Below are 27710 nucleotides of genomic sequence, written 5' to 3' on the forward strand. Positions count from 1 at the left end.
TAGTGATTCTTTGCTTTGGGTTTAGAGGATTATTTTACTTTGAACAGCAGAACACAGACTCACTATATCCAGAAAACACAGGCTCTAATATACAGTTAGGTCCATATATATATTTAAATACGTGAATAGTGTCTGTTTACCAAAACAATTTCCACTTTCCGCTATGATGGGCATCTATATAATGTGTAGACGCCCAGCTTTCATATGAGAAAATCCACATTCAAATCGGATGAAGGTTTTGGAGTTCCGGCCCCTTAACGTGTGCCCCCCGCCTTTTAAAGGGACAAAAAGTAATTGGACATTTGACTGAAAGGCTATTTCATGGGCAGGTGTGGGCACTTCCTTTGTTATGTCATTATCAATTAAGCAGATAGAAGCCCTGGAGTTGATTTGAGGTGTGGCGCTTGCATTAGCACGATTCAAATGAATACATTTTATTTTATTTGTCCAGTTACTTTTGATGTCCTGAAATGATGGGATTGCATTTTAGTTCTCACATTTTTGTGCAATCTTTTTGTTCAACCCACTGAATTAAGGCTGACAGTCGGCAGTTCAACTGGATCTGAGTTAATTATATTTAAAGTTGTTATATTTAAAATTAATTGTGGTAATGAACAGAACCAAAATGCTAAAAAAGAAAAAGTCTCTGTCCAAATGGACCTTACTGTTTACCAAATAATGCATCTAAATGTTTAACAAATATTGTGTTTAGTTATTCATTAATGACATTTTTAAAAAAGATTGCAGTCACTAATTATACCCATTAAATGTGTTTTTCATGATGTCTTTAGGGGAAGCTGAGAATATCATGGAGACTGAAAATGACCGTCTACAGTTACCTCAAGGGACTCCAACCTTTGAGAGGATAGAGAAGGCCCGCCGTGCTAAAAGCGTCGCCTTTAAAAAGCTCCTGAAACACTGATGACTGTTGCAGGTCACTTGCCTCTCTGTTTAGATGATCGACTGTATGCAAAAGATGGACGTAGCATCCAAACCCTCCACTTTTTCTCCTTTACATTCAGCTCCTGCTGTCCTGGAACAGCAAAGGCTTGCCCTTTCTTTCTCATTTCAGTGGCTACAATCCATCCTTTGTATTCAGTCTGTGGTTCTTTTCTATCCAGGTCATAGACGTGTTACTTTCTAAGAAGCTTTGTTTTGATGAAATGCCCTCTGCCAGGCTGGTAACTTTTGCAGTTGCCGATAACCAACAGCTGAAGTGATCAAAATGTAATGGTGCATTATTGGTAAAGATTCTCAGACATTTGTATTGACAGATAAAATGTATTATTTTCAACACTAAAATTTTAATTGTAGGTGTGAGGGAGCTTCAATACAAAGCTGTTGGACCTCCAACTTTTTTAAGCCATCACAGTAGATTCCAAGGTGCTGATATCTATACTTTGTGTTTGACATCTGGAAAAAATTTTAAATTAATAAAAAAAAGAAAATTGAAAAGATTTCAGTGTCTGAATTGATCTTTGTGACAAGGACACCCCCTGAATGCAAAGCTGTAGAGCAGGGATGTCAGTGTTTCTGTTAATGTAATGAGATCTTTTAATCTCAAAGAGCAGCAACTTAAGCAGTATGTGGGGTTTGTTTGTTTTTTAACGTGATAATGAAATGCTGCATATTAAATGACATTTCTCAGGATGACTCTTTGGGCTTAAATTGTTGGAAGTTAATGTGTAAAGTTATGTCCTCTTTCATATTTTCCACAGCCATTCAGTGGACTGGAGTGGAGCATATTTCACAGTTTGAGTGTGAGAGGATTCCCCAACAGAGAAACAGTGAAACTAGCAGAGCCAGAGCTCAGCAAAGGCCAGAAATATTAAAGATCCTACTTTGTGCATCCTCAAAACACGCTGGCACTCCATCTTCTTGTGAGCCCTTGAGGCTCGGCCTCTGTTTCCTCCCAAAGTTGTGGGGGCCTGCTGCATCCTCCACATAATATCTGTGTGGCAACACTTGATGTCTACCAAGAAGAAGGAGAGGAGGCGGCACAAGCAGTACAAGCCGAAACAGTTGAAGGCACAGGTGCAGACGGGGAGCTTTCAGGAACCTGTGTCTGAGCCAGGCTTGCTGCACAAGTGTCTCCTGAACAGCTACCTGCACGATGTAGTGCTGCAACTGAGACCCGCCGTTTGTCTTTTCTGGTCGGCGAGTGGAGAATCACACAGGCTGGTCTGCAAAGAGAGCTTTAGGATGCTTCCTCCCACTGTCCACTGCATCGTCCATCCACAGGGTTTGCAGGGCTGGCTCAACCCATGGCTGCCACACCACTAAGATGTTTTCAGAAATATGCAAGCATGCAACAATCATGTTTTACAGTCCTGTGGTCTCAGCCTCAGATACTTATTAAATTACACAAAGCTCATGTAGAAACAAACAAACGAACAAAATATGTTCTCCTTAATTTCTGTCAACCACACGTTTCCAGCTATCATGGTTGCTAGGCAACCTGGGCAGCGCGACGGAGGCTAGACCGTCCCATTTCACAAGCCTCGCACTTCCGGCCTTAGCGGTCTTTGAGTACACGGCCCTTGAGGACCATTGAGGCTGCGTACTTTAAGGCTGCAGACCCTGAATTGGGATACAGCCATAAAACCATGAAAAAATATTGCCGTAATATGAAGCGATAGACTTTTTCATATCGTCATCCATATGTGTCGTTATATCGAACAGCCCTATTTTGAACTCTCCTCGTCCTTTGAGTGCGCAGTCGCCTTTGTTATATAGCAAGGTATTTAAAATGAATAAATAAATATCCCGTTCATTTCAATGCGCATGATCTGAGCATGCGCAGAATGACACGGAGCTATTCTTTGATCTTCTCAAAGGGGAGACTGTGACGTGACGGTCGACCGCACGTCACAGTCTCCCGTGACGGTTGACGTCACCATCTCTGCCACATGAGTCTATAAATAGAGGTGCTTCAACACAGTTTACATTTAGGACGGTCGCACGTAGAAAACAGTTTTCATTAATCTTGCGCGTGTAGTTAGCAAATATATCTGTAAACATGTCAAACTCCGTTTGGGGCGCGATTTGCACTGTGGGCACTTATGCTCACAAAATTATGAGAAAAACGTTGGGATTTGATGACCAACGTTCACCCACTGCTGACCAAACTGTATGCGAGGCACCTGAAGTTCGCTGTGGTAACCAAATTTTACACGCCGAACATGAGGTACCATTGCCAGATCATCATATACCTGAACCCCGCTTCAGCAGCTCCAGAGGACAGCATAATCAGAATAGCGGTTTAAACCAAGTGTGTGAAATTCTTCACCCTGAACATATACAGCAGCAGCCCTCTGTGATTCAAAGACATCAGCTATGGGAAAATTCAAATCGAGATGCATCAGACCCTGCTGAATCCACGATCCCAGACCTAAGACGTAGTCCCTTGGAAGGGAGAGAAGAACACAATGGGATTCTTCATAGAGGGGTTTCCATCATCAGGAGAGGAACTGGATTTTTAGGACAATCCATTACCACAGTGTCTAACATGTGCAAGTTAGCAATTGTGGCTATTCATCACATGTTCTGGAAAATGGTCGAAGAGGTCAGACATTATGTGGCACACCTGATGTCACATGCTGTAGGATGTACTTGCGTTTGCCTTTGCATTTTATTGTTCTTGGTCAACAAAATTCGAGCTATATTAATTTATTTACTTTCATTTTTAGCACAATACCTTTAATTTTCCTCTATGGAAATGGAAAAGGTGAAGACAAACCTAATGTCAGTGCCAACTTTATTTGGCTCTAACTGGACTATGACGATTTTAATAGGGAAATAACTAATAATTGGGGTATAATGGGGTTAATTAGGCTCTTACCATCTCAGTCATGCAAACAACAGTTGAGAACCCAACAGTTGAGTCACGGCAGAAGGCTGCTCCTTCCTGAGCCTGGTTCTGCTGGAGGTTTCTTCCCAACGGGGAGTTTTTCCTCCCCACAGTTGCCAAGTGCTTGCTCATAGGGGATCATCAGATTGCTGGCCTTGTCTCTAATACTGTAGCGACCACCCTACAGTTGTCTCTAATACTGTAGGGACCACCCTACAGTTGTCTCCAATACTGTAGGGACCACCCTACAGTTGTCTCTAATACTGTAGGGACCACCCTACAGCATTAGGACAGGCCAGCAATCTGATGATCCCCCATGAGCAAGCACTTGGCAACTGTGGGGAGGAAAAACTCCCCGTTGGGAAGAAACCTCCAGCAGAACCAGGCTCAGGAAGGAGCAGCCTTCTGCCGTGACTGGCTGGGTTTTCAACTGTTGTTTGCATGACTGTATTTGCGTTTGCCTTTGCATTTTATTGTTCTTGGTCAACAAAATTCAAGCTATATTAATTTATTTACTTTCATTTTTAGCACAATACCTTTAATTTTCCTCTATGGAAATGGAAAAGGTGAAGACAACCTAATGTCAGTGCCAACTTTATTTGGCTCTAACTGGACTATGACGATTTTAATAGGGAAATAACTAATAATTGGGGTATAATGGGGTTAATTAGGCTCTTACCATCTCAGTCATGCAAACAACAGTTGAGAACCCAGCCAGTCATGGCAGAAGGCTGCTCCTTCCTGAGCCTGGTTCTGCTGGAGGTTTCTTCCCAACGGGGAGTTTTTCCTCCCCACAGTTGCCAAGTGCTTGCTCATAGGGGATCATCAGATTGCTGGCCTGTCTCTAATACTGTAGGGACTACCTTACAGTATTAGAGACAGGCAGCTGTTGTTTGCATTCAAAGCCACATAAATAAATTTGAATTCTCAATGAAATGAATGGATTTGATTTGATTCCTTTACCTTCACAGAATCCTTTTACTTCAGTTTTGTCTTCTGCTTCTTGGTAGCAATAATTAAGCTTCTTGCCCCATTCATCCCTATGCTCTCCTGTTTTCTCCTAACTGGCATGTCTGACCCGTGGGAGTGCAGACACCACACAGAGAAAGCCTCAGACTTTAAAGCCGGAAACATTTTCAGTGACGTCACAGAACAACGCACCTGCAGTCCACACAGTAGGTGACGTATCATTTAGTTAATCTTATGATTGCCGATCAGGTATGCTTTTAGACTTGTGCTATGTTTGAAATGATAAATGTTACAAGGTCAACAGTAGTAACATTGCTAGCTCCAGTTTTTTTTTAAATGAAAGTGACAGATGTTAATGTGTGAAAAGCTTTAACCTTCCCATTGTGATGAATTGACCTGATTTCAAGTTTTAAAATGTAAAAAGAAAATTGTTAAAAGGACCTTTCTTATACAAAATTTCTGCTTGGATTAAAAAGTGTAACCAGCATATAAAATGAAAATGGTTTGACCTGGCAGCCAAAGTGGAGGCTGAAAGGGTCTAAAACTACATCTGTCTTTGCAACTGTGAGAGATATTTCCCCAACACACACACACACACACACACACACACACACACACACACACACACACACACCGTATTCTATTGACCTGACGTGTAAAGTGCAAGAACGCAGGTGTTGTGAACTGTCCTGTTCCTGTGGGCAGTAATGGAGTTGATAATAAGATATCAGCAAAGTTTACTGGAAGTTTTTGGGTTCTGACACTTCTGGATGGCTAAACAAACTGACTCAGGGATATCCTTGCTGTACCACAGAAACAACACAACAGGAGGGTTAAAAACTGAGACCACAGTGAAATTAAGCATTCTTTGGTCAACACTGCCACCTACTGGACTCTACATTAAGGCCTAAGATTTTCAACTTTGGTTTAAATCATCTAGCCACGCAATGTGAGGAAAAGTTCACTCCAAACACAGTGAGGTTCATTCAAAGGAACTTTTATGTAGATGATGGACTTGTACGTGTTATATCAGAAGCTGAAGCAATAAAACTAGTGAAAGAGGCAAGAGAATTGTGTAGCAAGGGTAAACTAAGATTAGACAAAGTTCATATCAAACTGTGAAAATCTGATAAAGTCACTGTCGGGAGAAGAGAGTGCTGAAAGTATTAAGGACTTAGATCTATTGATGGAAAGACCACTTGGTGTTCAGTGGTGCATTTCTTCTGATGAGTTTTAGTTCAGAGTAACTGTAAAAGAGCGCCCAATGACAAGAAGAGGAATTCTGTGCACAATAGCATCAGTGTACGACCCACTGGGATTTGTGGCACCCTTCATCCTAAGAGGAAAACAAATCCTGCAACAGTTATGCCAAGAGAAAGTAGAATGGAACGAGCCACTCTCAGATCAACACTGTCACTGTGGGAATCCTAGATCTTCAAAACTTGTCAAAGGTGAAAGTTCAAAGACGTGTCTTACCTGCAAACACAGGCAGTGTGAACTACACCATTTTTCAGACGCTGGTGTGACAGGCTACGGAAAATGTAGTTATTTAAGAACAGAACAGAACAAAGAAATCAAGGACTTGACTCGAGGGAAGGACATTCAACTGAAGGATAAGACACACAAGCTCTACAGCCTAAGTCCATTTGTTGATGAGCAGGGAGTACTTAGGGTGGGAGGACAAGAGCAACTCTACACCCATATATCAAACATCCTGCCATTATCCCCAAATCAAGTCATGTTGTGTTTACTTATTAAACAGTACCACGAAAAGGTGCAGCATCAAGGAAGAGGAATAACTGTCACTGAGCTGCGCTCCAATAGAGTATGCATTACAGGATGCAGCGATTCAGTTGCTTCTCACATCTACAATTGATATAGACATAGATATGATTGTTTATATAATGGTAATTATATTTTATGTAAAAAAGGATGGGGAGAGGAAGGAAGGGAAGGGGAAAAAGAGGGGAGGGAAAGGGAAAAGGGGAAAAAAGGAAAAAAAACTGTCAATGTAAATGAGATATATACTTTGTTGCTTGATTTGAATAAAGAAAAGAAAAGAAAAATCCTGAATTGGTGTAAAAGTAAAAAAACAACAACACTTTCCCCTCTTTTTCTCTGGTAAAACCTTTTGGTGGGCTGCAAATACTTCCTCTGTGTAGACAGTAGTCGTGTTGTTATTCGCTAACTTAACGGGAAAGCTTAAAATGAGTTGAGGCTTAAAGCTAAAGCTGAAGTGAAGAGACACTGAAGGACTGAAGAGGTCACTACATGCTGAAACAAATCCAGTTTGAAGCAGGTGGCTTTTCTAAGCCCGACTCTGGAATTTTGTTTGCTGTTGTGATGAGAGCAGAGCAGCATGTTTGAATGACTGCGTGTTTAATTCACAGAAACGCCAACGCAGCCATGGGTGTCCTGCTGTCCAAATCCATGGATGACAATTTAAAAAAGCAACAAGAATTCATGCTAACGAATGCACGGCTGCAGGTGAGTGAAAGTGCACCCACTCGCACATCACCTCTGACCTCTGCTGTGACATCTTTCACCATCTAGTGAAAGATGGGGAACACTCATGATTCATTTGGCATCAGCACAAAAATGAGAGGGAGATGGGCAGAATATTGAAGGAGCAGAACACTGTCAATTACAGAAGTCATTCCTGTAATTTCCATTGAACCTAAAGAGTGTACAGCCAAGAGTCGATGTCAGGAGTACGAAACACCCAGATTGTGGAGATGAAAAGTTTGTCACTTCCTCCTTCCCTAGAGCGTAGTGTTTGTAGTTGGCATGTTTACAGCAGTGGATTCCAGGGTTTAGTTTCATGACTTAAAAAAAATTCCAAAGAAACTTCTCAAGCATACATAGAAGTTCAGTCTGTGCTCCCAACTAATCACATCTCTGTTCACGTAATGTACACTTCCTACAAGTTTTTAGGGGCTTTTTTAAAAAGTACTAAGCCTTTGGTGCTTATGGAGATCTCTTTAAACTGTCTGTACTCTCATAAAACAATTAACTGATGAATCAGATGATTATTACAGCTCTGATCAACAGTAATTGACTGAAATTGATTATAACTGAAAATGAAATCTTACCAAGCAGGGAAAATTTTATTTCATCATTTCTTCTTAATTTATTTTTGTGTGTCTGTGTGCGCGCGTGCATGTGCCCAGATGGAGCGCCAGATTCTGATGCAGAACCAGATGAGAGAGCGGCAGATGGCGATGCAGATCGCCTGGTCCAGAGAGTTTCTGAAATACTTTGGCAGTTTCTTTGCGGTGGCCACAGTGGGACTAACTGCAGGGTGAGATTCTAACACCTCACAAAGATCTGACACAAACACACACAGACTCATCTCTGTGTTGTGCTTTTATCTTTGCAGTTAAATATTGTCTTCTGTTTATCATCATTTTTCTTTAGAGCTATTAAAAGAAAGAACCCAGGCATGCTGGCTCCCATCATACCTCTCAGTTTCATATTTGCCTACCAGATGGACAGCGCCTATGGAACGCTTATTAATCATATGAGAGGTAAAGCTACACACTTACAGGCATCATCATCTTAAGGAAACCTGTTTAACATTTAAAAAGAGGGTGCACAGACGGGTAAATAAATCCTTATCAAGCATTATATAGTGATTCTTTGCTTTGGGTTTAGAGGATTATTTTACTTTGAACAGCAGAACACAGACTCACTATATCCAGAAAACACAGGCTCTAATATACAGTTAGGTCCATATATATATTTAAATACGTGAATAGTGTCTGTTTACCAAAACAATTTCCACTTTCCGCTATGATGGGCATCTATATAATGTGTAGACGCCCAGCTTTCATATGAGAAAATCCACATTCAAATCGGATGAAGGTTTTGGAGTTCCGGCCCCTTAACGTGTGCCCCCCGCCTTTTAAAGGGACAAAAAGTAATTGGACATTTGACTGAAAGGCTATTTCATGGGCAGGTGTGGGCACTTCCTTTGTTATGTCATTATCAATTAAGCAGATAGAAGCCCTGGAGTTGATTTGAGGTGTGGCGCTTGCATTAGCACGATTCAAATGAATACATTTTATTTTATTTGTCCAGTTACTTTTGATGTCCTGAAATGATGGGATTGCATTTTAGTTCTCACATTTTTGTGCAATCTTTTTGTTCAACCCACTGAATTAAGGCTGACAGTCGGCAGTTCAACTGGATCTGAGTTAATTATATTTAAAGTTGTTATATTTAAAATTAATTGTGGTAATGAACAGAACCAAAATGCTAAAAAAGAAAAAGTCTCTGTCCAAATGGACCTTACTGTTTACCAAATAATGCATCTAAATGTTTAACAAATATTGTGTTTAGTTATTCATTAATGACATTTTTAAAAAAGATTGCAGTCACTAATTATACCCATTAAATGTGTTTTTCATGATGTCTTTAGGGGAAGCTGAGAATATCATGGAGACTGAAAATGACCGTCTACAGTTACCTCAAGGGACTCCAACCTTTGAGAGCATAGAGAAGGCCCGCCGTGCTAAAAGCAGCCTCAGCGCCTTCTTGGAGAAATAATGTAATTAGTTATTGTCTAACAGCGTGGTTCCAGAGAGGAGCTGCAGCCACTGTACATTTCGTTTTCAACAAACCACAAAGACGGGGAAGTGGCTCACAAAGAAACCTCAGGTTTAGCTGTCCAAAACATACCCACTCCCTAAACGATACACAACTATACTTTATGTAGCATTAAGGTAAAAGCGGCCTCAGCTCCTTCTTGGAGAAATAATGTAATAATTTATAGAACAAACGTCCTCTATCATGGAAAATTTTAAGGCTCTGCTATTTCTCTCTGTCAGGTTGACCTTATTGAACGAAAGGCTCCTGACTCTTTGGGCTTAAATTGTTAGAAGTTAATGTGTAAAGTTATGTCCTCTTTCATATTTTCCACAGCCATTCAGTGGACTGGAGTGGAGCATATTTCACAGTTTGAGTGTGAGAGGATTCCCCAACAGAGAAACAGTGAAACTAGCAGAGCCAGAGCTCAGCAAAGGCCAGAAATATTAAAGATCCTACTTTGTGCATCCTCAAAACACGCTGGCACTCCATCTTCTTGTGAGCCCTTGAGGGTCGGCCTCTGTTTCCTCCCAAAGTTGTGGGGGCCTGCTGCATCCTCCACATAATATCTGTGTGGCAACACTTGATGTCTACCAAGAAGAAGGAGAGGAGGCGGCACAAGCAGGACAAGCCGAAACAGTTGAAGGCACAGGTGCAGACGGGGAGCTTTCAGGAACCTGTGTCTGAGCCAAACTTGCTGCACAAGTGTCTCCTGAACAGCTACCTGCACGATGTAGTGCTGCAACTGAGACCCGCCGTTTGTCTTTTCTGGTCGGCGAGTGGAGAATCACACAGGCTGGTCTGCAAAGAGAGCTTTAGGATGCTTCCTCCCACTGTCCACTGCATCGTCCATCCACAGGGTTTGCAGGGCTGGCTCAACCCATGGCTGCCACACCACTATGCAAGCATGCAACAATCATGTTTTACAGTCCTGTGGTCTCAGCCTCAGATGCTTATTAAATCACACAAAGCTCATGTAGAAACAAACAAACGAACAAAATATGTTCTCCTTAATTTCTGTCAACCACACGTTTCCAGCTATCATGGTTGCTAGGCAACCTGGGCAGCGCGACGGAGGCTAGACCGTCCCATTTCACAAGCCTCGCACTTCCGGCCTTAGCGGTCTTTGAGTACACGGCCCTTGAGGACCATTGAGGCTGCGTACTTTAAGGCTGCAGACCCTGAATTGGGATACAGCCATAAAAACCATGAAAAAATATTGCCGTAATATGAAGCGATAGACTTTTTCATATCGTCATCCATATGTGTCGTTATATCGAACAGCCCTATTTTGAACTCTCCTCGTCCTTTGAGTGCGCAGTCGCCTTTGTTATATAGCAAGGTATTTAAAATGAATAAATAAATATCCCGTTCATTTCAATACACATGATCTGAGCATGCGCGGAATGACACGGAGCTATTCTTTGATCCTTTGATCTTCTCAAAGGGGAGACTGTGACGTGACGGTCGACCGCACGTCACAGTCTCCCGTGACGGTTGACGTCACCATCTCTGCCACATGAGTCTATAAATAGAGGTGCTTTAACACAGTTTACCTTTAGGACGGCCGCACGTAGAAAACAGTTTTCATTAATCTTGCGCTTGTAGTTAGCAAATATAAACAAATCACGTCTTTCAATCGTACAATACTGCAAGAATTAAGGAAAGCAATAGAGAACTCGTCATCTGTAAACATGTCAAACTCTGTTTGGGGCGCGATTTGCACTGTGGGCACTTATGCTCACAAAATTATGAGAAAAACGTTGGGATTTGATGACCAACGTTCACCCACTGCTGACCAAACTGTATGCGAGGCACCTGAAGTTCGCTGTGGTAACCAAATTTTACACGCGAAACATGAGGTACCATTGCCAGATCAGCATATACCTGAACCCCGCTTCAGCAGCTGCAGAGGACAGCATAATCAGAATAGCGGTTTAAACCAAGTGTGTGAAATTCTTCACCCTGAACATATACAGCAGCAGCCTTCTGTGATTCAAAGACATCAGCTATGGGAAAATTCAAATCGAGATGCAGCAGACCCTGCTGAATCCAGGATCTCAGACCTAAGACCTAGTCAAAGAGTCTCAGAACACCATGATGAAATTGTGAACAGAGACAGGCCTCCTTTGGAAGGGAGAGAAGAACATAATGGGATTCTTCATAGAGGGGTTTCTATCATCAGGAGAGGAACTGGATTTTTAGGACAATCCATTACCACAGTGTCTAACATGTGCAAGTCAGCAATTGTGGCTATTTGTCCCAATAGAGGTACGAGAGAAGAATATTTTTGTACCTATAGGTAAATTTTTTTTAAAATGTTCCCTTAAAAGTACAATACTGGTCTTTAAAAGTCCAGAAATGCCCCTTTAAAGGTTCAATTTGAAATAAAGTACAAATCTGTACCATTTTGACCTGTACTGCAGTGACAGGGGCAGAATGTGGTAATGGGTCAGCATGGGAAAATCTGGATGGGCCTGGTTAATTGTAAAATTCATATGAGATGTGAGTGTGCTCATAAAAGCTACATGTTATAATCAAATCTGTTGGTCCTCTCCTCTGTACGTAAATTATCCTATGATGCAAAGAATATCTGTAACCTACCTTTGTGTAAGTTATGTTAAATTATATTAAAAAACACACACACACAATGACATGCAGGCACAACCAAATGATGTTAAAAAAAACTGGTCCATTTCCATTTTATTAAGTTCCAGTTATAATTTTTTAATGTTTTAAATCTTTCAAAAACGTGAAATCATTTTACTGTTATGTTTGGCCATTTACTTTTGTGCTTTTACTACATCCTAGAATTGTTCATTAATTGTGAGGTTTTTATGGAATTTGCAACATCAAGTTAAACCGAGGTTCTTTGGAAGTTAAAATGTCAAGCAGATTTTTATGTTACGGTGACTACATTTTGTAAGTTACAAATATAGTTCGCCAAGACAGCATAACGGTTTCTAAACAACTGCGCATTAATACCACAATGTTGTATTTTCATGTGTCAAGTTCGCAACGCGCATTAATCCCAAAGGCCGAAAAGGCAGCAGCGATGAGTGCTCCGCCTCCGCGCTGACTAGCGTTGACGCAGAAAATGACTCTCAGGGGGTTATCCACGGAGGAGCTCCTTAAAAGGTTGATGGAAGAAGGCATTGACGTGTCAGACGACGAGGCGCAAAGATTTACAGTAGAGTTAGCAAAAGTCCGAAGAGCTAGATTTAACATGGGCGAAAGCTAGCAGTTAGCGAAGTTTTAAACAAAGAAAGGTACAAATGTGGACTATTTAGACTGTTGGTGGAATGTTCAACGTCTGTCTGCCCGCCGTATTCGAGTGTTTTATCAATAAATAGTGACGAACCCTGTACAACAATGTAAAAAAATCAATAATTTCTCAAAACATGCTAGTATGTAAATATAGCTATTAACAAAATCGTTTTCTAAGCAAAATTTATAGCATCTAACTTGTTTCCCGCTCAAAGGGATTTTAAACAATGGAAGGCACACATTTGTACCATTCCACCTACTTAGTGGGATTTTCGAATATGAGAGCTGTAAGCTCTGCGCAGGGACACTTACTTACATTTTTATATTACCAGTTAATTTATATTAACAATTAATCAAGAGAATTAATTGTAACTTCCTTTTGGGGAATATAGACAGATTCACAATGATAGCTTATTATTATTATTATTATTATTGACCATAATGTCACTTTAAAACTAAATTTGAAAATGGTTTTATTTTTATTTCATACTGTACTTTATATTTCAGATAACGATGTAGATGGATTGACGGTAGACTGTGGACTCACTGAGACCATGGTTGCATATCTTTTTGACAAGTCTTTCAAAAAGCAGCTGAAGTTCAGAGACTTCACAAACCGCTACAAGGAAGTCATCATCACTTTACAACCGGTCGACCCATTTGAAGGTACAGTTGAAGGTCCAGTGTCCCAAGCAAACCAGAGGTAAGTTGCGATAAATGTCTAAATTTGCATATGCATTTAAGTGCTTGCAAAATGGCTAGTTAATGCTGTTTTCCTACTGTATTGCAGTTCTATACCTTCTTGCCGTAGACTGCCTGCAGTTATTTCCATTCCAAAATTCCCACAAGATGTCCAGAGTCGCTTGGATCTCAAAGAACCAGTCTAGAAAGAACAGAAGTACTGAAACAAAATAATTGGGACTCTTTATGAAATGCTGTCATAGTACACAATGTAAGGGTTCCTTTCTGAATAATTACATTAATTTCTTAATATTAATATTGCTGTTGTAAGAGAGGCAGAGAACAAATGCTTAGCCCATCTGCCTCCCAATCTGGAGACCAGCGTTCGAGTCTGGCGTGACACACGGTTCCAATGAACTGGCAATAGTGGTAAAACCATACATCCTGTGTCTCCAGACCTTGTCTGGACTATGATATCCAAAGTGTTCATTTTCGAATTTGCTCAAGAGTAAATTAATAATTCAGGACTGCAGTCAATTAATTAATGAAGTTTGGGAGAGGTGTGGCTGTTTGTCCACGCCCATTTTTAAAAAATTAAAATCAACTTTAGCTACATTGATTTGACATTGGTCTACAACATACTATTTACGGTAATAACAATATGATTAGAAGAATTGAAGAACAGAAAAGCCCCCAGGAAAGGATAAGAGTAATCAGTGTACTGTCGGTTGTTTTTCTTATGTTTGAAACAGGTACCCAACCCACTCAGACTACATCCAGGTCATCAAAGCCCTGATTGTGAAGTATCCTTTCTTAAGAGATGTACACGGAAATGGTTATGTGAGTACCTCTCCTTTTTTGTTTCTTTTATAGATTATATTAATATAAAGTAAGCATAATTAACTACTTATATACATTTGAAACAACTAGGACACCTGGCACAGCCAACTCAAGAGAAAGTTCAAAGCAGAACGGGCTCCCCTAATCAGCAACGAAGAAGTGAACCGGGTTAAAGAAAAGTTTGTATGCACGCAGAAACATCGGACCACAGAGGAATCGAGCAGCTCCTGTCTGAAGAGACTGAAGCCCTCTCTCGTAAGTCCTCACACCCTCAGCCTCTAAGAGCTAAGGTAACATATAGTCTTATTATGTTCACTGTAAAGCTAAAAGTAAACATTAATTGAAAGAAACATGTTAACAGATAACATTAACATAGAAAAAGGAACTTCACAGTTGATTTAACAAAAGTCAGCTCAACTTGCAATTCCTATTCAACATTTTTGCATTTTTTTCAAAGCATTTGGTGTACAAATTACCGCATTTCGAGTAACATTAACTTATCAGATTTTACTTATGATAATACTGATATCTGCTTTGACAAAGGATTCGTGCTTTGTGGGGGAAGATGCAGCCTCCGTTGATGCTCATATCAAGGTGCTAAATGATCAGCACAAGAAGCTACATCCTGACACAGCACTGGTGAAAGACCGCATGACAAAAAACTTTGCATGGAGACGTCGAGAGGTAGCTGAAGGAATGTGTACTGTGGACCTATTAAAGAGAGATCCATTCCTGGGGACATCTGCAGGGGTAAGAATTGTTAAGATGATTGGGGAAACAGCTAATGATTTTTTTGTCTCTAAATCTGATTATTATTTTCTGTACTAACTGATTAATCAATCTGTTCATTATCTTTAGAATTTTTGTTCAAGGGTTAAAGCACTTTACATTTATCTCCAGTCTGTGTCTTTAAACATGTCAAAAGTTTAAATCCTCAATGTAAAATGTCATTCTTTTGTCTATTCTGCTCTTTTCATTTCCAGTTGTGTGATGAGGTTGATTTAATGCATCCCTGCCAAGACAACATCTGTCGCCGCTTTAGCGAAAACTTCACTGCTGTTCTTCAAAATGTTCTTGCAATAATCATGTTTTACAGTCCTGTGGTCTCAGCCTCAGATACTTATTAAATCACACAAAGCTCATGTAGAAACAAACAAACGAACAAAATATGTTCTCCTTAATTTCTGTCAACCACACGTTTCCAGCTATCATGGTTGCTAGGCAACCTGGGCAGCGCAACGGAGGCTAGACCGTCCCATTTCACAAGCCTCGCACTTCCGGCCTTAGCGGTCTTTGAGTACACGGCCCTTGAGGACCATTGAGGCTGCGTACTTTAAGGCTGCAGACCCTGAATTGGGATACAGCCATAAAAACCATGAAAAAAATATTGCCGTAATATGAAGCGATAGACTTTTTCATATCGTCATCCATATGTGTCGTTATATCGAACAGCCCTATTTTGAACTCTCCTCGTCCTTTGAGTGCGCAGTCGCCTTTGTTATATAGCAAGGTATCTAGAATGAATAAATAAATATCCCGTTCATTTCAATGCGCATGATCTGAGCATGCGCGGAATGACACGGAGCTATTCTTTGATCCTTTGATCTTCTCAAAGGGGAGACTGTGACGTGACGGTCGACCGCACGTCACAGTCTCCCGTGACGGTTGACGTCACCATCTCTGCCACATGAGTCTATAAATAGAGGTGCTTTAACACAGTTTACCTTTAGGACGGCCGCACGTAGAAAACAGTTTTCATTAATCTTGCGCGTGTAGTTAGCAAATATAAACAAATCACGTCTTTCAATCGTACAATACTGCAAGAATTAAGGAAAGCAATAGAGAACTCGTCATCTGTAAACATGTCAAACTCCGTTTGGGGCGCGATTTGCACTGTGGGCACTTATGCTCACAAAATTATGAGAAAAACGTTGGGATTTGATGACCAGCGTTCACCCACTGCTGACCAAACTGTATGCGAGGCACCTGAAGTTCGCTGTGGTAACCAAATTTTACACGCGGAACATGAGGTACCTTTGCCAGATCAGCATATACCTGAACCCCGCTTCAGCAGCTGCAGAGGACAGCATAATCAGAATAGCGGTTTAAACCAAGTGTGTGAAATTCTTCACCCTGAACATATACAGCAGCAGCCTTCTGTGATTCAAAGACATCAGCTATGGGAAAATTCAAATCGAGATGCATCAGACCCTGCTGAATCCAGGATCTCAGACCTAAGACCTAGTCAAAGAGTCTCAGAACACCATGATGAAATTGTGAACAGAGACAGGCCTCCTTTGGAAGGGAGAGAAGAACATAATGGGATTCTTCATAGAGGGGTTTCTATCATCAGGAGAGGAACTGGATTTTTAGGACAATCCATTACCACAGTGTCTAACATGTGCAAGTTAGCAATTGTGGCTATTCATCACATGTTCTGGAAAATGGTCGAAGAGGTCAGACATTATGTGGCACACCTGATGTCACATGCTGTAGGATGTACTTGCGTTTGCCTTTGCATTTTATTGTTCTTGGTCAACAAAATTCGAGCTATATTAATTTATTTACTTTCATTTTTAGCACAATACCTTTAATTTTCCTCTATGGAAATGGAAAAGGTGAAGACAAACCTAATGTCAGTGCCAACTTTATTTGGCTCTAACTGGACTATGACGATTTTAATAGGGAAATAACTAATAATTGGGGTATAATGGGGTTAATTAGGCTCTTACCATCTCAGTCATGCAAACAACAGTTGAGAACCCAGCCAGTCACGGCAGAAGGCTGCTCCTTCCTGAGCCTGGTTCTGCTGGAGGTTTCTTCCCAACGGGGAGTTTTCATCAGATTGCTGGCCTTGTCTCTAATACTGTAGGGACTACCTTACAGTATTAGAGACAGGCAGCTGTTGTTTGCATTCAAAGCCACATAAATAAACTTTTTTTTTCATTTAACAAGTATATTTGAGGGACCCTCAGCATGTTCAGCATTTTTTCAGCTGTCCATTTTGCTTTTCCAATTTTTCTGTTTAACTTATTACTATTGTGCTAAATCATACTATTTCTGCTATTTCATAAGATTTGTGCTTAATATAGTATTTCTGCTTTTTATAGGATTTGTGCTTAATATAGTATTTCTGGTAAATGTAGTATTTATGCTTAATCATACTATTTCTATATATTTCTGCCAGGTCCCCAGCCAGCCAATCATATCTGAGGTCTTCCGTTTCCTCTTTCGTCATATCTCAGTGACGGTTGTACAAAGAGCAATGAAAATCGCAGTCAAAGTACACCAAAGCTGATTCAGCCAGTACAAAAATTAAGCTTCTAGTCCACCTAGTTTTTGAGTTACACAACATTTTGTAACTCCAAAAAACGGCGTTTTTCGCCTCTCACCGCGATCTAATTCTGACTCCTCATCACCCTGTTTTTCAAAGCGGCTCTTCTCTTTCCCAGTGGCGCAGTTGGTAATGACACAGGTCTGCAAGCCAAAGATCGTGGGTTCGATTCCACCTTGGTCAACATGTTTTTTTCCCCTACAAATTAATACACTGTCACAGACCAGTAATTCATATTCATCATTTATTACAATTCTGCAAACTTTTATGATTTTACCAGCTTTTCTAATATGGACCTCACATTCTTGTTAACACTCCATGGCACAAATACTCTTCCCTTTAGGCTCTGTGTATGTGTGTGTGTGTATCAATATTTCTCCCATTTTAAAGTATTACTCCTCCATAATTGTATTTCTGTTAAATCAAAGTACTTTTACTACATCTTAGTACTTCTGCTCAATCATAGTATTTCTGCTAAATCATAGTATTTTTGCCAAATCATGATTTTTGTGCCAAATCATAACATTTGTGTTATGTTAAAGTATTACTACTAATTGGAGGAATTTCTGTCATGTTACATGTTACAGTATTAGAGACAGGCAGCTGTTGTTTGCATTCAAAGCCACATAAATAAACTTGAATTCTCAATGAAATGAATGGATTTCATTTGATTCCTTTAACTTCACAGAATCCTTTTACTTCAGTTTTGTCTTCTGCTTCTTGGTAGCAATAATTAAGCTTCTTGCCCCATTCATCCCTATGCTCTCCTGTTTTCTCCTAACTGGCATGTCTGACCCGTGGGAGTGCAGACACCACACAGAGAAAGCCTCAGACTTTAAAGCTGGAAACATTTTCAGTGACGTCACAGAACAACGCACCTGCAGTCCACACAGTAGGTGACGTATCATTTAGTTAATCTTATGATTGCCGATCAGGTATGCTTTTAGACTTGTGCTATGTTTGAAATGATAAATGTTACAAGGTCAACAGTAATAAAATAGCTGGCTCCTTTTTTTTTTTTAAATGAAGGTGATACATGCGTGCAGCTTCATGCATACAGAGATGCTGTCTGACTAACAGGATATGTGTGAAAAATGTGTGAAAAGGAGATTAAAAATTGTGAGACTGCGACGAGAATTTTTGGTCAATGCTGCCACCTACTGGACCCTAAATGGCATGAATACCTCCAAATCACTTTCCTAAAACACCTGATGTCCTCCTGATCAAACGTTCTGCGTAATTAAGCCTAAAGTAAGAGAATTTAATGTTCACTTGAATGTATATTTATTATGATGAGACAGATTTTGAAGGATTTGTTTTTAAATTTATGATTAAAAAGGAGGTCCAATATTCTAAAACTGCCTGAATTATGTACAGGCTTAATGCAATGACTAAGCACACCTGTGGCTTCTGTGGTTTGGATAAAACTGGGGGCTGCCAAAGTGAACTAATGAATTTAGTATTTTGATGAAATTTTAAAATAAAATGAAATGATGTTTCTCACCTTACGGAGCAATCAGACTCCTGCGTGGACTGACAACCAACTCAAACCACCAGCAAACAATTAGCTATGGCTTGGACTGAACCAAATGATGGGTGAGCACTCAGATGCTCTAATTAGTGCTGTCAAATCCAGAAAAGTGGAAAATAGGTGCATGCTGCAGGTGGGGAAAGAAAGCTTAATTGACAAAACTATTATTGCTACCAAGAATTTCATCATGGTGTTCTGAGACTCTTTGACTAGGTCTTAGGTCTGAGATCCTGGATTCAGCAGGGTCTGCTGCATCTCGATTTGAATTTTCCCATAGCTGATGTCTTTGAATCACAGAAGGCTGCTGCTGTATATGTTCAGGGTGAAGAATTTCACACACTTGGTTTAAACCGCTATTCTGATTATGCTGTCCTCTGCAGCTGCTGAAGCGGGGTTCAGGTATATGCTGATCTGGCAATGGTACCTCATGTTCCGCGTGTAAAATTTGGTTACCACAGCGAACTTCAGGTGCCTCGCATACAATTTGGTCAGCAGTGGGTGAACGTTGGTCATCAAATCCCAACGTTTTTCTCATAATTTTGTGAGCATAAGTGCCCACAGTGCAAATCGCTCCCCAAACGGAGTTTGACATGTTTACAGATGACGAGTTCTCTATTGCTTTCCTTAATTCTTGCAGTATTGTACGATTGAAAGACGTGATTTATTTATATTTGCTAACTACAAGCGCAAGATTAATGAAAACTATTTTCTAGGTGCGGCCGTCCTAAAGGTAAACTGTGTTAAAGCACCTCTATTTAAGGACTCATGTGGCAGAGATGGTGACGTCAACCGTCACGGGAGACTGTGACGTGCGGTCGACCGTCACGTCACAGTCTCCCCTTTGAGAAGATCAAAGAATAGCTCCGTGTCATTTCGCGCATGCTCAGATCATGCGTATTGAAATGAACGGGATATTTATTTATTCATTTTAAATACCTTGCTATATAACAAAGCGCGCACTCAAAGGACGAGGAGAGTTCAAAATAGGGCTGTTCGATATAACGACACATATGGATGACGATATGAAAAAGTCTATCGCTTCATATTACGGCAATATTTTTTCATGGTTTTTATGGCTGTATCCCAATTCAGGGTCTGCAGCCTTAAAGTACGCAGCCTCAATGGTCCTCAAGGGCCGTGTACTCAAAGACCGCTAAGGCCGGAAGTGCGAGGCTTGTGAAATGGGACGGTCTAGCCTCCGTCGCGCTGCCCAGGTTGCCTAGCAACCATGATAGCTGGAAACGTGTGGTTGACAGAAATTAAGGAGAACATATTTTGTTCGTTTGTTTCTACATGAGCTTTGTGTGATTTAATAAGTATCTGAGGCTGAGACCACAGGACTGTAAAACATGATTGTTGCATGCTTGCATATTTCTGAAAACATCTTAGTGGTGTGGCAGCCATGGGTTGAGCCAGCCCTGCAAACCCTGTGGATGGACGATGCAGTGGACAGTGGGAGGAAGCATCCTAAAGCTCTCTTTGCAGACCAGCCTGTGTGATTCTCCACTCGCCGACCAGAAAAGACAAACGGCGGGTCTCAGTTGCAGCACTACATCATGCAGGTAGCTGTTCAGGAGACACTTGTGCAGCAAGCCTGGCTCAGACACAGGTTCCTGAAAGCTCCCCGTCTGCACCTGTGCCTTCAACTGTTTCGGCTTGTCCTGCTTGTGCCGCCTCCTCTCCTTCTTCTTGGTAGACATCAAGTGTTGCCACACAGATATTATGTGGAGGATGCAGCAGGCCCCCACAACTTTGGGAGGAAACAGAGGCCGACCCTCAAGGGCTCACAAGAAGATGGAGTGCCAGCGTGTTTTGAGGATGCACAAAGTAGGATCTTTAATATTTCTGGCCTTTGCTGAGCTCTGGCTCTGCTAGTTTCACTGTTTCTCTGTTGGGGAATCCTCTCACACTCAAACTGTGAAATATGCTCCACTCCAGTCCACTGAATGGCTGTGGAAAATATGAAAGAGGACATAACTTTACACATTAACTTCTAACAATTTAAGCCCAAAGAGTCATCCTGAGAAATGTCATTTAATATGCAGCATTTCATTATCACGTTAAAAAACAAACAAACCCCACATACTGCTTAAGTTGCTGCTCTTTGAGATTAAAAGATCTCATTACATTAACAGAAACACTGACATCCCTGCTCTACAGCTTTGCATTCAGGGGGTGTCCTTGTCACAAAGATCAATTCAGACACTGAAATCTTTTCAATTTTCTTTTTTTTATTAATTTAAAATTTTTTCCAGATGTCAAACACAAAGTATAGATATCAGCACCTTGGAATCTACTGTGATGGCTTAAAAAAGTTGGAGGTCCAACAGCTTTGTATTGAAGCTCCCTCACACCTACAATTAAAATTTTAGTGTTGAAAATAATACATTTTATCTGTCAATACAAATGTCTGAGAATCTTTACCAATAATGCACCATTACATTTTGATCACTTCAGCTGTTGGTTATCGGCAACTGCAAAAGTTACCAGCCTGGCAGAGGGCATTTCATCAAAACAAAGCTTCTTAGAAAGTAACACGTCTATGACCTGGATAGAAAAGAACCACAGACTGAATACAAAGGATGGATTGTAGCCACTGAAATGAGAAAGAAAGGGCAAGCCTTTGCTGTTCCAGGACAGCAGGAGCTGAATGTAAAGGAGAAAAAGTGGAGGGTTTGGATGCTACGTCCATCTTTTGCATACAGTCTATCATCTAAACAGAGAGGCAAGTGACCTGCAACAGTCATCAGTGTTTCAGGAGCTTTTTAAAGGCGACGTATTACACATAAGAGCCAGATAAAATGAGCTGTTATGAAGAGTGTTTAAGAGAATTTCTGCTCTGCACTGGTCTAATTGCAGCTTTGACCAAAGTCAACAATCATTGTCTTACCACTTTGTTCAATCATCATCATTACATTCATGAACCAGGCTTATAGCAGCTGGTATTCTTGTTCATCTAAATACAACAAAACCCCCCAGAGAGATAACATAAACTGATTAATATTACTATCAATTTCCCTTCAAGTCCATCATACATAATCAAAGCAAACCCTGGAAAATAACAACCTAAAGAAAACACTGATGATATAACTGCAATTGTGCAATATTTAGAGACAAGTTATCTGCTGTGGTCACACAATGCTCTTATAACACTGTAATAAAACTTAACTCATGGATCAACATGTGGCATACACCAATCAGGCATAACATTATGACCACTAGCAAAGTGAGTAACACTGATTCAGACTATTCAACACGGAGGCCACACCTGGCATCTTGGTGCCAGATATCATGTGATGGGTCAGGGCCGCTTTGGCAGCAAAAGGGCGACCAACACAGTGTTAGTTAGGTAGTCATAATGTAATGCCCAATTGGTGTATCTGAAAGACTGAAATGAGACAGAATAAGGAGCCTTTCGTTCAATAAAGGTCAACCTGACAGAGAGAAATAGCAGAGCCTTAAAATTTTCCATGATAGAGGACGTTTGTTCTATAAATTATTACATTATTTCTCCAAGAAGGAGCTGAGGCCGCTTTTACCTTAATGCTACATAAAGTATAGTTGTGTATCGTTTAGGGAGTGGGTATGTTTTGGACAGCTAAACCTGAGGTTTCTTTGTGAGCCACTTCCCCGTCTTTGTGGTTTGTTGAAAACGAAATGTACAGTGGCTGCAGCTCCTCTCTGGAACCACGCTGTTAGACAATAACTAATTACATTATTTCTCCAAGAAGGCGCTGAGGCTGCTTTTAGCACGGCGGGCCTTCTCTATGCTCTCAAAGGTTGGAGTCCCTTGAGGTAACTGTAGACGGTCATTTTCAGTCTCCATGATATTCTCAGCTTCCCCTAAAGACATCATGAAAAACACATTTAATGGGTATAATTAGTGACTGCAATCTTTTTTAAAAATGTCATTAATGAATAACTAAACACAATATTTGTTAAACATTTAGATGCATTATTTGGTAAACAGTAAGGTCCATTTGGACAGAGACTTTTTCTTTTTTAGCATTTTGGTTCTGTTCATTACCACAATTAATTTTAAATATAACAACTTTAAATATAATTAACTCAGATCCAGTTGAACTGCCGACTGTCAGCCTTAATTCAGTGGGTTGAACAAAAAGATTGCACAAAAATGTGAGAACTAAAATGCAATCCCATCATTTCAGGACATCAAAAGTAACTGGACAAATAAAATAAAATGTATTCATTTGAATCGTGCTAATGCAAGCGCCACACCTCAAATCAACTCCAGGGCTTCTATCTGCTTAATTGATAATGACATAACAAAGGAAGTGCCCACACCTGCCCATGAAATAGCCTTTCAGTCAAATGTCCAATTACTTTTTGTCCCTTTAAAAAGCGGGGGGCACACGTTAAGGGGCCGGAACTCCAAAACCTTCATCCGATTTGAATGTGGATTTTCTCATATGAAAGCTGGGCGTCTACACATTATATAGATGCCCATCATAGCGGAAAGTGGAAATTGTTTTGGTAAACAGACACTATTCACGTATTTAAATATATATATGGACCTAACTGTATATTAGAGCCTGTGTTTTCTGGATATAGTGAGTCTGTGTTCTGCTGTTCAAAGTAAAATAATCCTCGAAAACCAAAGCAAAGAATCACTATATAATGCTTGATAAGGATTTATTTACCCGTCTGTGCACCCTCTTTTTAATGTTAAACAGGTTTCCTTAAGATGATGATGCCTGTAAGTGTGTAGCTTTACCTCTCATACGATTAATAAGCGTTCCATAGGCGCTGTCCATCTGGTAGGCAAATATGAAACTGAGAGGTATGATGGGAGCCAGCATGCCTGGGTTCTTTCTTTTAATAGCTCTAAAGAAAAATGATGATAAACAGAAGACAATATTTAACTGCAAAGATAAAAGCACAACACAGAGATGAGTCTGTGTGTGTTTGTGTCAGATCTTTGTGAGGTGTTAGAATCTCACCCTGCAGTTAGTCCCACTGTGGCCACCGCAAAGAAACTGCCAAAGTATTTCAGAAACTCTCTGGACCAGGCGATCTGCATCGCCATCTGCCGCTCTCTCATCTGGTTCTGCATCAGAATCTGGCGCTCCATCTGGGCACATGCACGCGCGCACACAGACACACAAAAATAAATTAAGAAGAAATGATGAAATAAAATTTTCCCTGCTTGGTAAGATTTCATTTTCAGTTATAATCAATTTCAGTCAATTACTGTTGATCAGAGCTGTAATAATCATCTGATTCATCAGTTAATTGTTTTATGAGAGTACAGACAGTTTAAAGAGATCTCCATAAGCACCAAAGGCTTAGTACTTTTTAAAAAAAAGCCCCTAAAAACTTGTAGGAAGTGTACATTACGTGAACAGAGATGTGATTAGTTGGGAGCACAGACTGAACTTCTATGTATGCTTGAGAAGTTTCTTTGGAATTTTTTTTAAGTCATGAAACTAAACCCTGGAATCCACTGCTGTAAACATGCCAACTACAAACACTACGCTCTAGGGAAGGAGGAAGTGACAAACTTTTCATCTCCACAATCTGGGTGTTTCGTACTCCTGACATCGACTCTTGGCTGTACACTCTTTAGGTTCAATGGAAATTACAGGAATGACTTCTGTAATTGACAGTGTTTGTTCTTTTAAAGCCAGCATCCGCTGAAACAAACTAGTGAGTAGTCTGAGCACACTTAAGGGTGTCCCCCTTTAACGGCCCATGTTGTGAATGAGTGAAGAATGCAATTATGAAAAGAAAGCATTTCCCGCTCCTCCACACCATGTGTATGAGCTGCAGGAACGGGAAATGGGGTGACACGTTCGCTGAAAGGTCAGCTTTCATGACGGCTTCATCTGGGTCACAAAAAAGGAAGTAAATGGAAGATAGAGGATGTTAAATTTGAATAAACTATCCTGAAACTCACTCCAGCATCTAAGTACATAGATGCTGCAGGGTCTCCATCTTATAAAAATGAAGCAGTTCAATATGCCCATATACACAAATACGTAACATAAGTAAAGATCACTGCACATCTTTGCTCAGCCACCAGTTTCACATTATTAGTTAGTTTGTCTCCAAAGCGCTCAACCTGAAATGGCCCTCTGATGTACTCATTCCTAATCATGTCCTTCATGGTCACTCCAAACAAAAAAATCTTAACATCTTCAACTCTGTCACCTCCAGTTTTCCAAACCACACATCATAGCATCTTAAAAACCTTTCCTTTCAGTCTGCAACTATCCATCACAAATTACCGCTGACACTCGTCTCCACCCACTGTTACTTTGGATGGTTGGATGCTATTTAAACTCATCCACTTTCACTGCCTCTGCTCCTTCAATATTCTGCCCATCTCCCTCTCATTTTTGTGCTGATGCCAAATGACTCATGAGTGTTTATAATAATGAACACTTATAACAACAATAATAATGATAATGTGTCATCTACAATAAAGACTTCAGGGTCTTTGTATAACATTCTTTACCATTTTCTGTTTCTACAGGCTGTTTGTATGGGATAGCTACGAACCCATAAGTGATAAATTAGCCCTATTAGTGTAGATGTGCAATTCAAAACTAGACAAACATATCTGCTGGTGGGAATATCAAAAGGAAAAGATTTGGTTTTGGCAAGCTCAGACAAGCAGCAGACTGTGACTCTGGGACAGGACTGGAAAAAGCAGAAATGAACCAACGCAGTCTGAGGGTGACATTTGTGAAGGGTGCAAGTATGAACACAAAGCGGGACACTAACTTGAAAACAGATGCACACAAATCATCATGATCTACACATTGGAAGAAGGAAAAGAAACAGATGTAACATGTGAGAAAGAAAAGCAGAGCAAATACATGCGGAAAATATGTGCAGCAGGTATTCCTGATGAATACAAAATATTTCATGTTAGGGTTTTTTTGTGGATTAAGGTTTTTTTTTTTTTTTGCATGTTTGCAAACTTTGACTTTTGGGCACTCTGTATGCTCTCATGCTTTTAAAAATGATTTGTCCAAAATTGGATATGGAGTAATGTTCCTAAATGCACTAGTAAATCCACAAAGAAAGGACTCAAGGACCTGAGGTGCCTAACCAATGCTAAGATTTCAATTCTATTGAAATATTGCCAGGGGATTGAAAATAGGCATTTAAAAAAGCATCTTACAGTTACAGTAATTTGGAAAGATTTCAGAAAGCTTTGACCCTCTTTGACTCCATCTTTCCAAAGAAAGTTCCTCCTGCTTAAGACAGCAATATGAACATCTGAGCCCAGTGGTGTATTTCCACAGAAGAATTTCTTTTTGTGACTAAAAGTTGAGGAAGAGTGAGGTTAAAGCTGAGTGTATGCTCACCCCAGTCCAGAAGCCATAGCATGATCTTCACCAGGGTAACAAACTTTTTTTCTACCTGTGCAAGTTTCCTCTTTAAGTAGAATCACAGTGGTACCTGCTGTGAAATCACTTTGGGCTGGTTTTTGACTTTGGTGTGTAGTAATACTTAAACACTAAAAGAAAGATGGTATGCGTGTCGTCATTAGGACAGGGGTTTGTGTCAGTGTGTGGGACAAAGGAAGTAACGCACAGTGATCACACTACTCAGACAATGAGCAGTGTAGTTAATTACCTCCTCCAGAGAGTAGTGGGAAAGTAGTGGGTCTAAATGGATTTGGTTGTAGTCATAGAGATTAAAAATGTTTGCAGACCTACAGTTGCTGTGGATGTCTCCTGTACTCATGGAGCTGATACAAAAATAATGCAAATAAACAAGTGCACAATTTAAACTTAGTCCGACATCATTTCAGCATCTGCAACTAGTACAATTTCAAAGTATGAAGGTAAAACCTTTTGGTGGGAAGGTTTGGGGCAATTTTATGTGTTAAAAAATAATTTAAAATCTGCTTCTTTTTTTTTTGCTTTTTCACTTTCACCATCTTTCACTAGTGAAAGATGTCACAGCAGAGGTCAGAGGTGATGTGCGAGTGGGTGCACTTTCACTCACCTGCAGCCGTGCATTCGTTAGCATGAATTCTTGTTGCTTTTTTAAATTGTCATCCATGGATTTGGACAGCAGGACACCCATGGCTGCGTTGGCGTTTCTGTGAATTAAACACGCAGTCATTCAAACGTGCTGCTCTGCTCTCATCACAACAGCAAACAAAATTCCAGAGTCGGGCTTAGAAAAGCCACCTGCTTCAAACTGGATTTGTTTCAGCATGTAGTGACCTCTTCAGTCCTTCAGTGTCTCTTCACTTCAGCTTTAGCTTTAAGCCTCAACTCATTTTAAGCTTTCCCGTTAAGTTAGCGAATAACAACACGACTACTGTCTTTAACCTAAATGAAACTGTTGTCCGTATAAACTTTTATATTTCATGACAAGTTGGAGAACTTAAAATAAAAGCTTTACATACCCCAAACACTTTGAAGACTGTAAGCTAAATGCTGGGGAAAGGACTCCGGAGTGGATCGTCAAAATAAAAGCCACGCGCATTGCCTTTTTAGCGGAAGGAAATGACGTCTTACTTCCGGCTAAACTAACTGTTTTTTTTGTTTTATTCATTCATTTATTTGCATTCGAAATATAAAGAGTAAGTTGAACGAAATGAAAATAATAAATAATAAAACATAAATAATAGAAAACAACAACAACAAAGACTGTAATACAATTAA

General features: G+C 40.3%; 3 protein-coding genes across 6 annotated transcripts; 2 read left to right on the forward strand and 1 right to left on the reverse strand.

Moving 5' to 3' along the window:
- The first annotated feature begins 4222 nt into the window (after positions 1–4222).
- On the forward strand, positions 4223–9603 carry LOC146705732 (plasminogen receptor (KT)-like). The gene is made up of 4 exons (XM_085463531.1): positions 4223–7306; positions 7990–8120; positions 8237–8346; positions 9240–9603. The coding sequence occupies exons 1-4, from the start codon at positions 7187–7189 to the stop codon at positions 9365–9367; spliced, it is 489 nt and encodes a 162-aa protein (XP_085319657.1). The 5' UTR covers positions 4223–7186; the 3' UTR covers positions 9368–9603.
- Positions 9604–9679: 76 nt separating this feature from the next.
- On the forward strand, positions 9680–19677 carry LOC146705733 (sterile alpha motif domain-containing protein 3-like). Of its 2 annotated transcripts, XM_085463526.1 has the most exons (7): positions 9680–12675; positions 13181–13376; positions 13464–13625; positions 14107–14194; positions 14285–14449; positions 14738–14944; positions 15178–19677. In XM_085463526.1, coding segments are annotated over exons 3-7 (606 nt in total). In that variant the 5' UTR covers positions 9680–12675; positions 13181–13376; positions 13464–13623; the 3' UTR covers positions 15322–19677. The 2 variants fall into 2 exon arrangements, with proteins under 2 accessions (XP_085319652.1, XP_085319651.1); XM_085463525.1 differs by lacking the exon at positions 13464–13625.
- Positions 19678–22538: 2861 nt separating this feature from the next.
- Positions 22539–27530, reverse strand: plgrkt (plasminogen receptor, C-terminal lysine transmembrane protein). Of its 3 annotated transcripts, none has more exons than XM_085463529.1 (5): positions 27452–27530; positions 27043–27139; positions 24021–24151; positions 23795–23904; positions 22539–22902 (listed from the first exon to the last, which is right to left on the reverse strand). In XM_085463529.1, exons 2-5 carry the CDS (start codon positions 27121–27123, stop codon positions 22775–22777), a joined length of 450 nt encoding a protein of 149 aa, XP_085319655.1. In that variant the 5' UTR covers positions 27124–27139; positions 27452–27530; the 3' UTR covers positions 22539–22774. The 3 variants fall into 3 exon arrangements, with proteins under 3 accessions (XP_085319655.1, XP_085319656.1, XP_085319654.1); XM_085463530.1 differs by lacking the exon at positions 27452–27530 and adding an exon at positions 27231–27418; XM_085463528.1 differs by lacking the exon at positions 27452–27530 and having other exon boundaries at positions 27043–27418.
- Positions 27531–27710: the final 180 nt, after the last annotated feature.

Source organism: Copadichromis virginalis, linkage group LG7, assembly GCF_057382275.1.
Source record: "Copadichromis virginalis isolate Kocher_CV1m ecotype Utaka linkage group LG7, C_Virginalis_male_GT1.1, whole genome shotgun sequence".
Classification (NCBI taxonomy): Eukaryota; Metazoa; Chordata; class Actinopteri; order Cichliformes; family Cichlidae; genus Copadichromis; species Copadichromis virginalis.

Coding starts and splice junctions, on each gene's coding strand:
- LOC146705732 (XM_085463531.1), top strand. CDS start 7,187: ATGACTGCGTGTTTAATTCACAGAAACGCCAACGCAGCCATGGGTGTC. Junction 8,121..8,236: donor ACAGTGGGACTAACTGCAGG/GTGAGATTCTAA, acceptor ATTTTTCTTTAG/AGCTATTAAAAGAAAGAACC. Junction 8,347..9,239: donor GCTTATTAATCATATGAGAG/GTAAAGCTACAC, acceptor TGATGTCTTTAG/GGGAAGCTGAGAATATCATG.
- LOC146705733 (XM_085463525.1), top strand. CDS start 13,228: ATGGTTGCATATCTTTTTGACAAGTCTTTCAAAAAGCAGCTGAAGTTC. Junction 13,377..14,106: donor GTGTCCCAAGCAAACCAGAG/GTAAGTTGCGAT, acceptor TGTTTGAAACAG/GTACCCAACCCACTCAGACT. Junction 14,450..14,737: donor AGAGACTGAAGCCCTCTCTC/GTAAGTCCTCAC, acceptor GCTTTGACAAAG/GATTCGTGCTTTGTGGGGGA.
- plgrkt (XM_085463528.1), bottom strand. CDS start 27,162: ATGACTGCGTGTTTAATTCACAGAAACGCCAACGCAGCCATGGGTGTC. Junction 23,905..24,020: donor ACAGTGGGACTAACTGCAGG/GTGAGATTCTAA, acceptor ATTTTTCTTTAG/AGCTATTAAAAGAAAGAACC. Junction 22,903..23,794: donor GCTTATTAATCGTATGAGAG/GTAAAGCTACAC, acceptor TGATGTCTTTAG/GGGAAGCTGAGAATATCATG.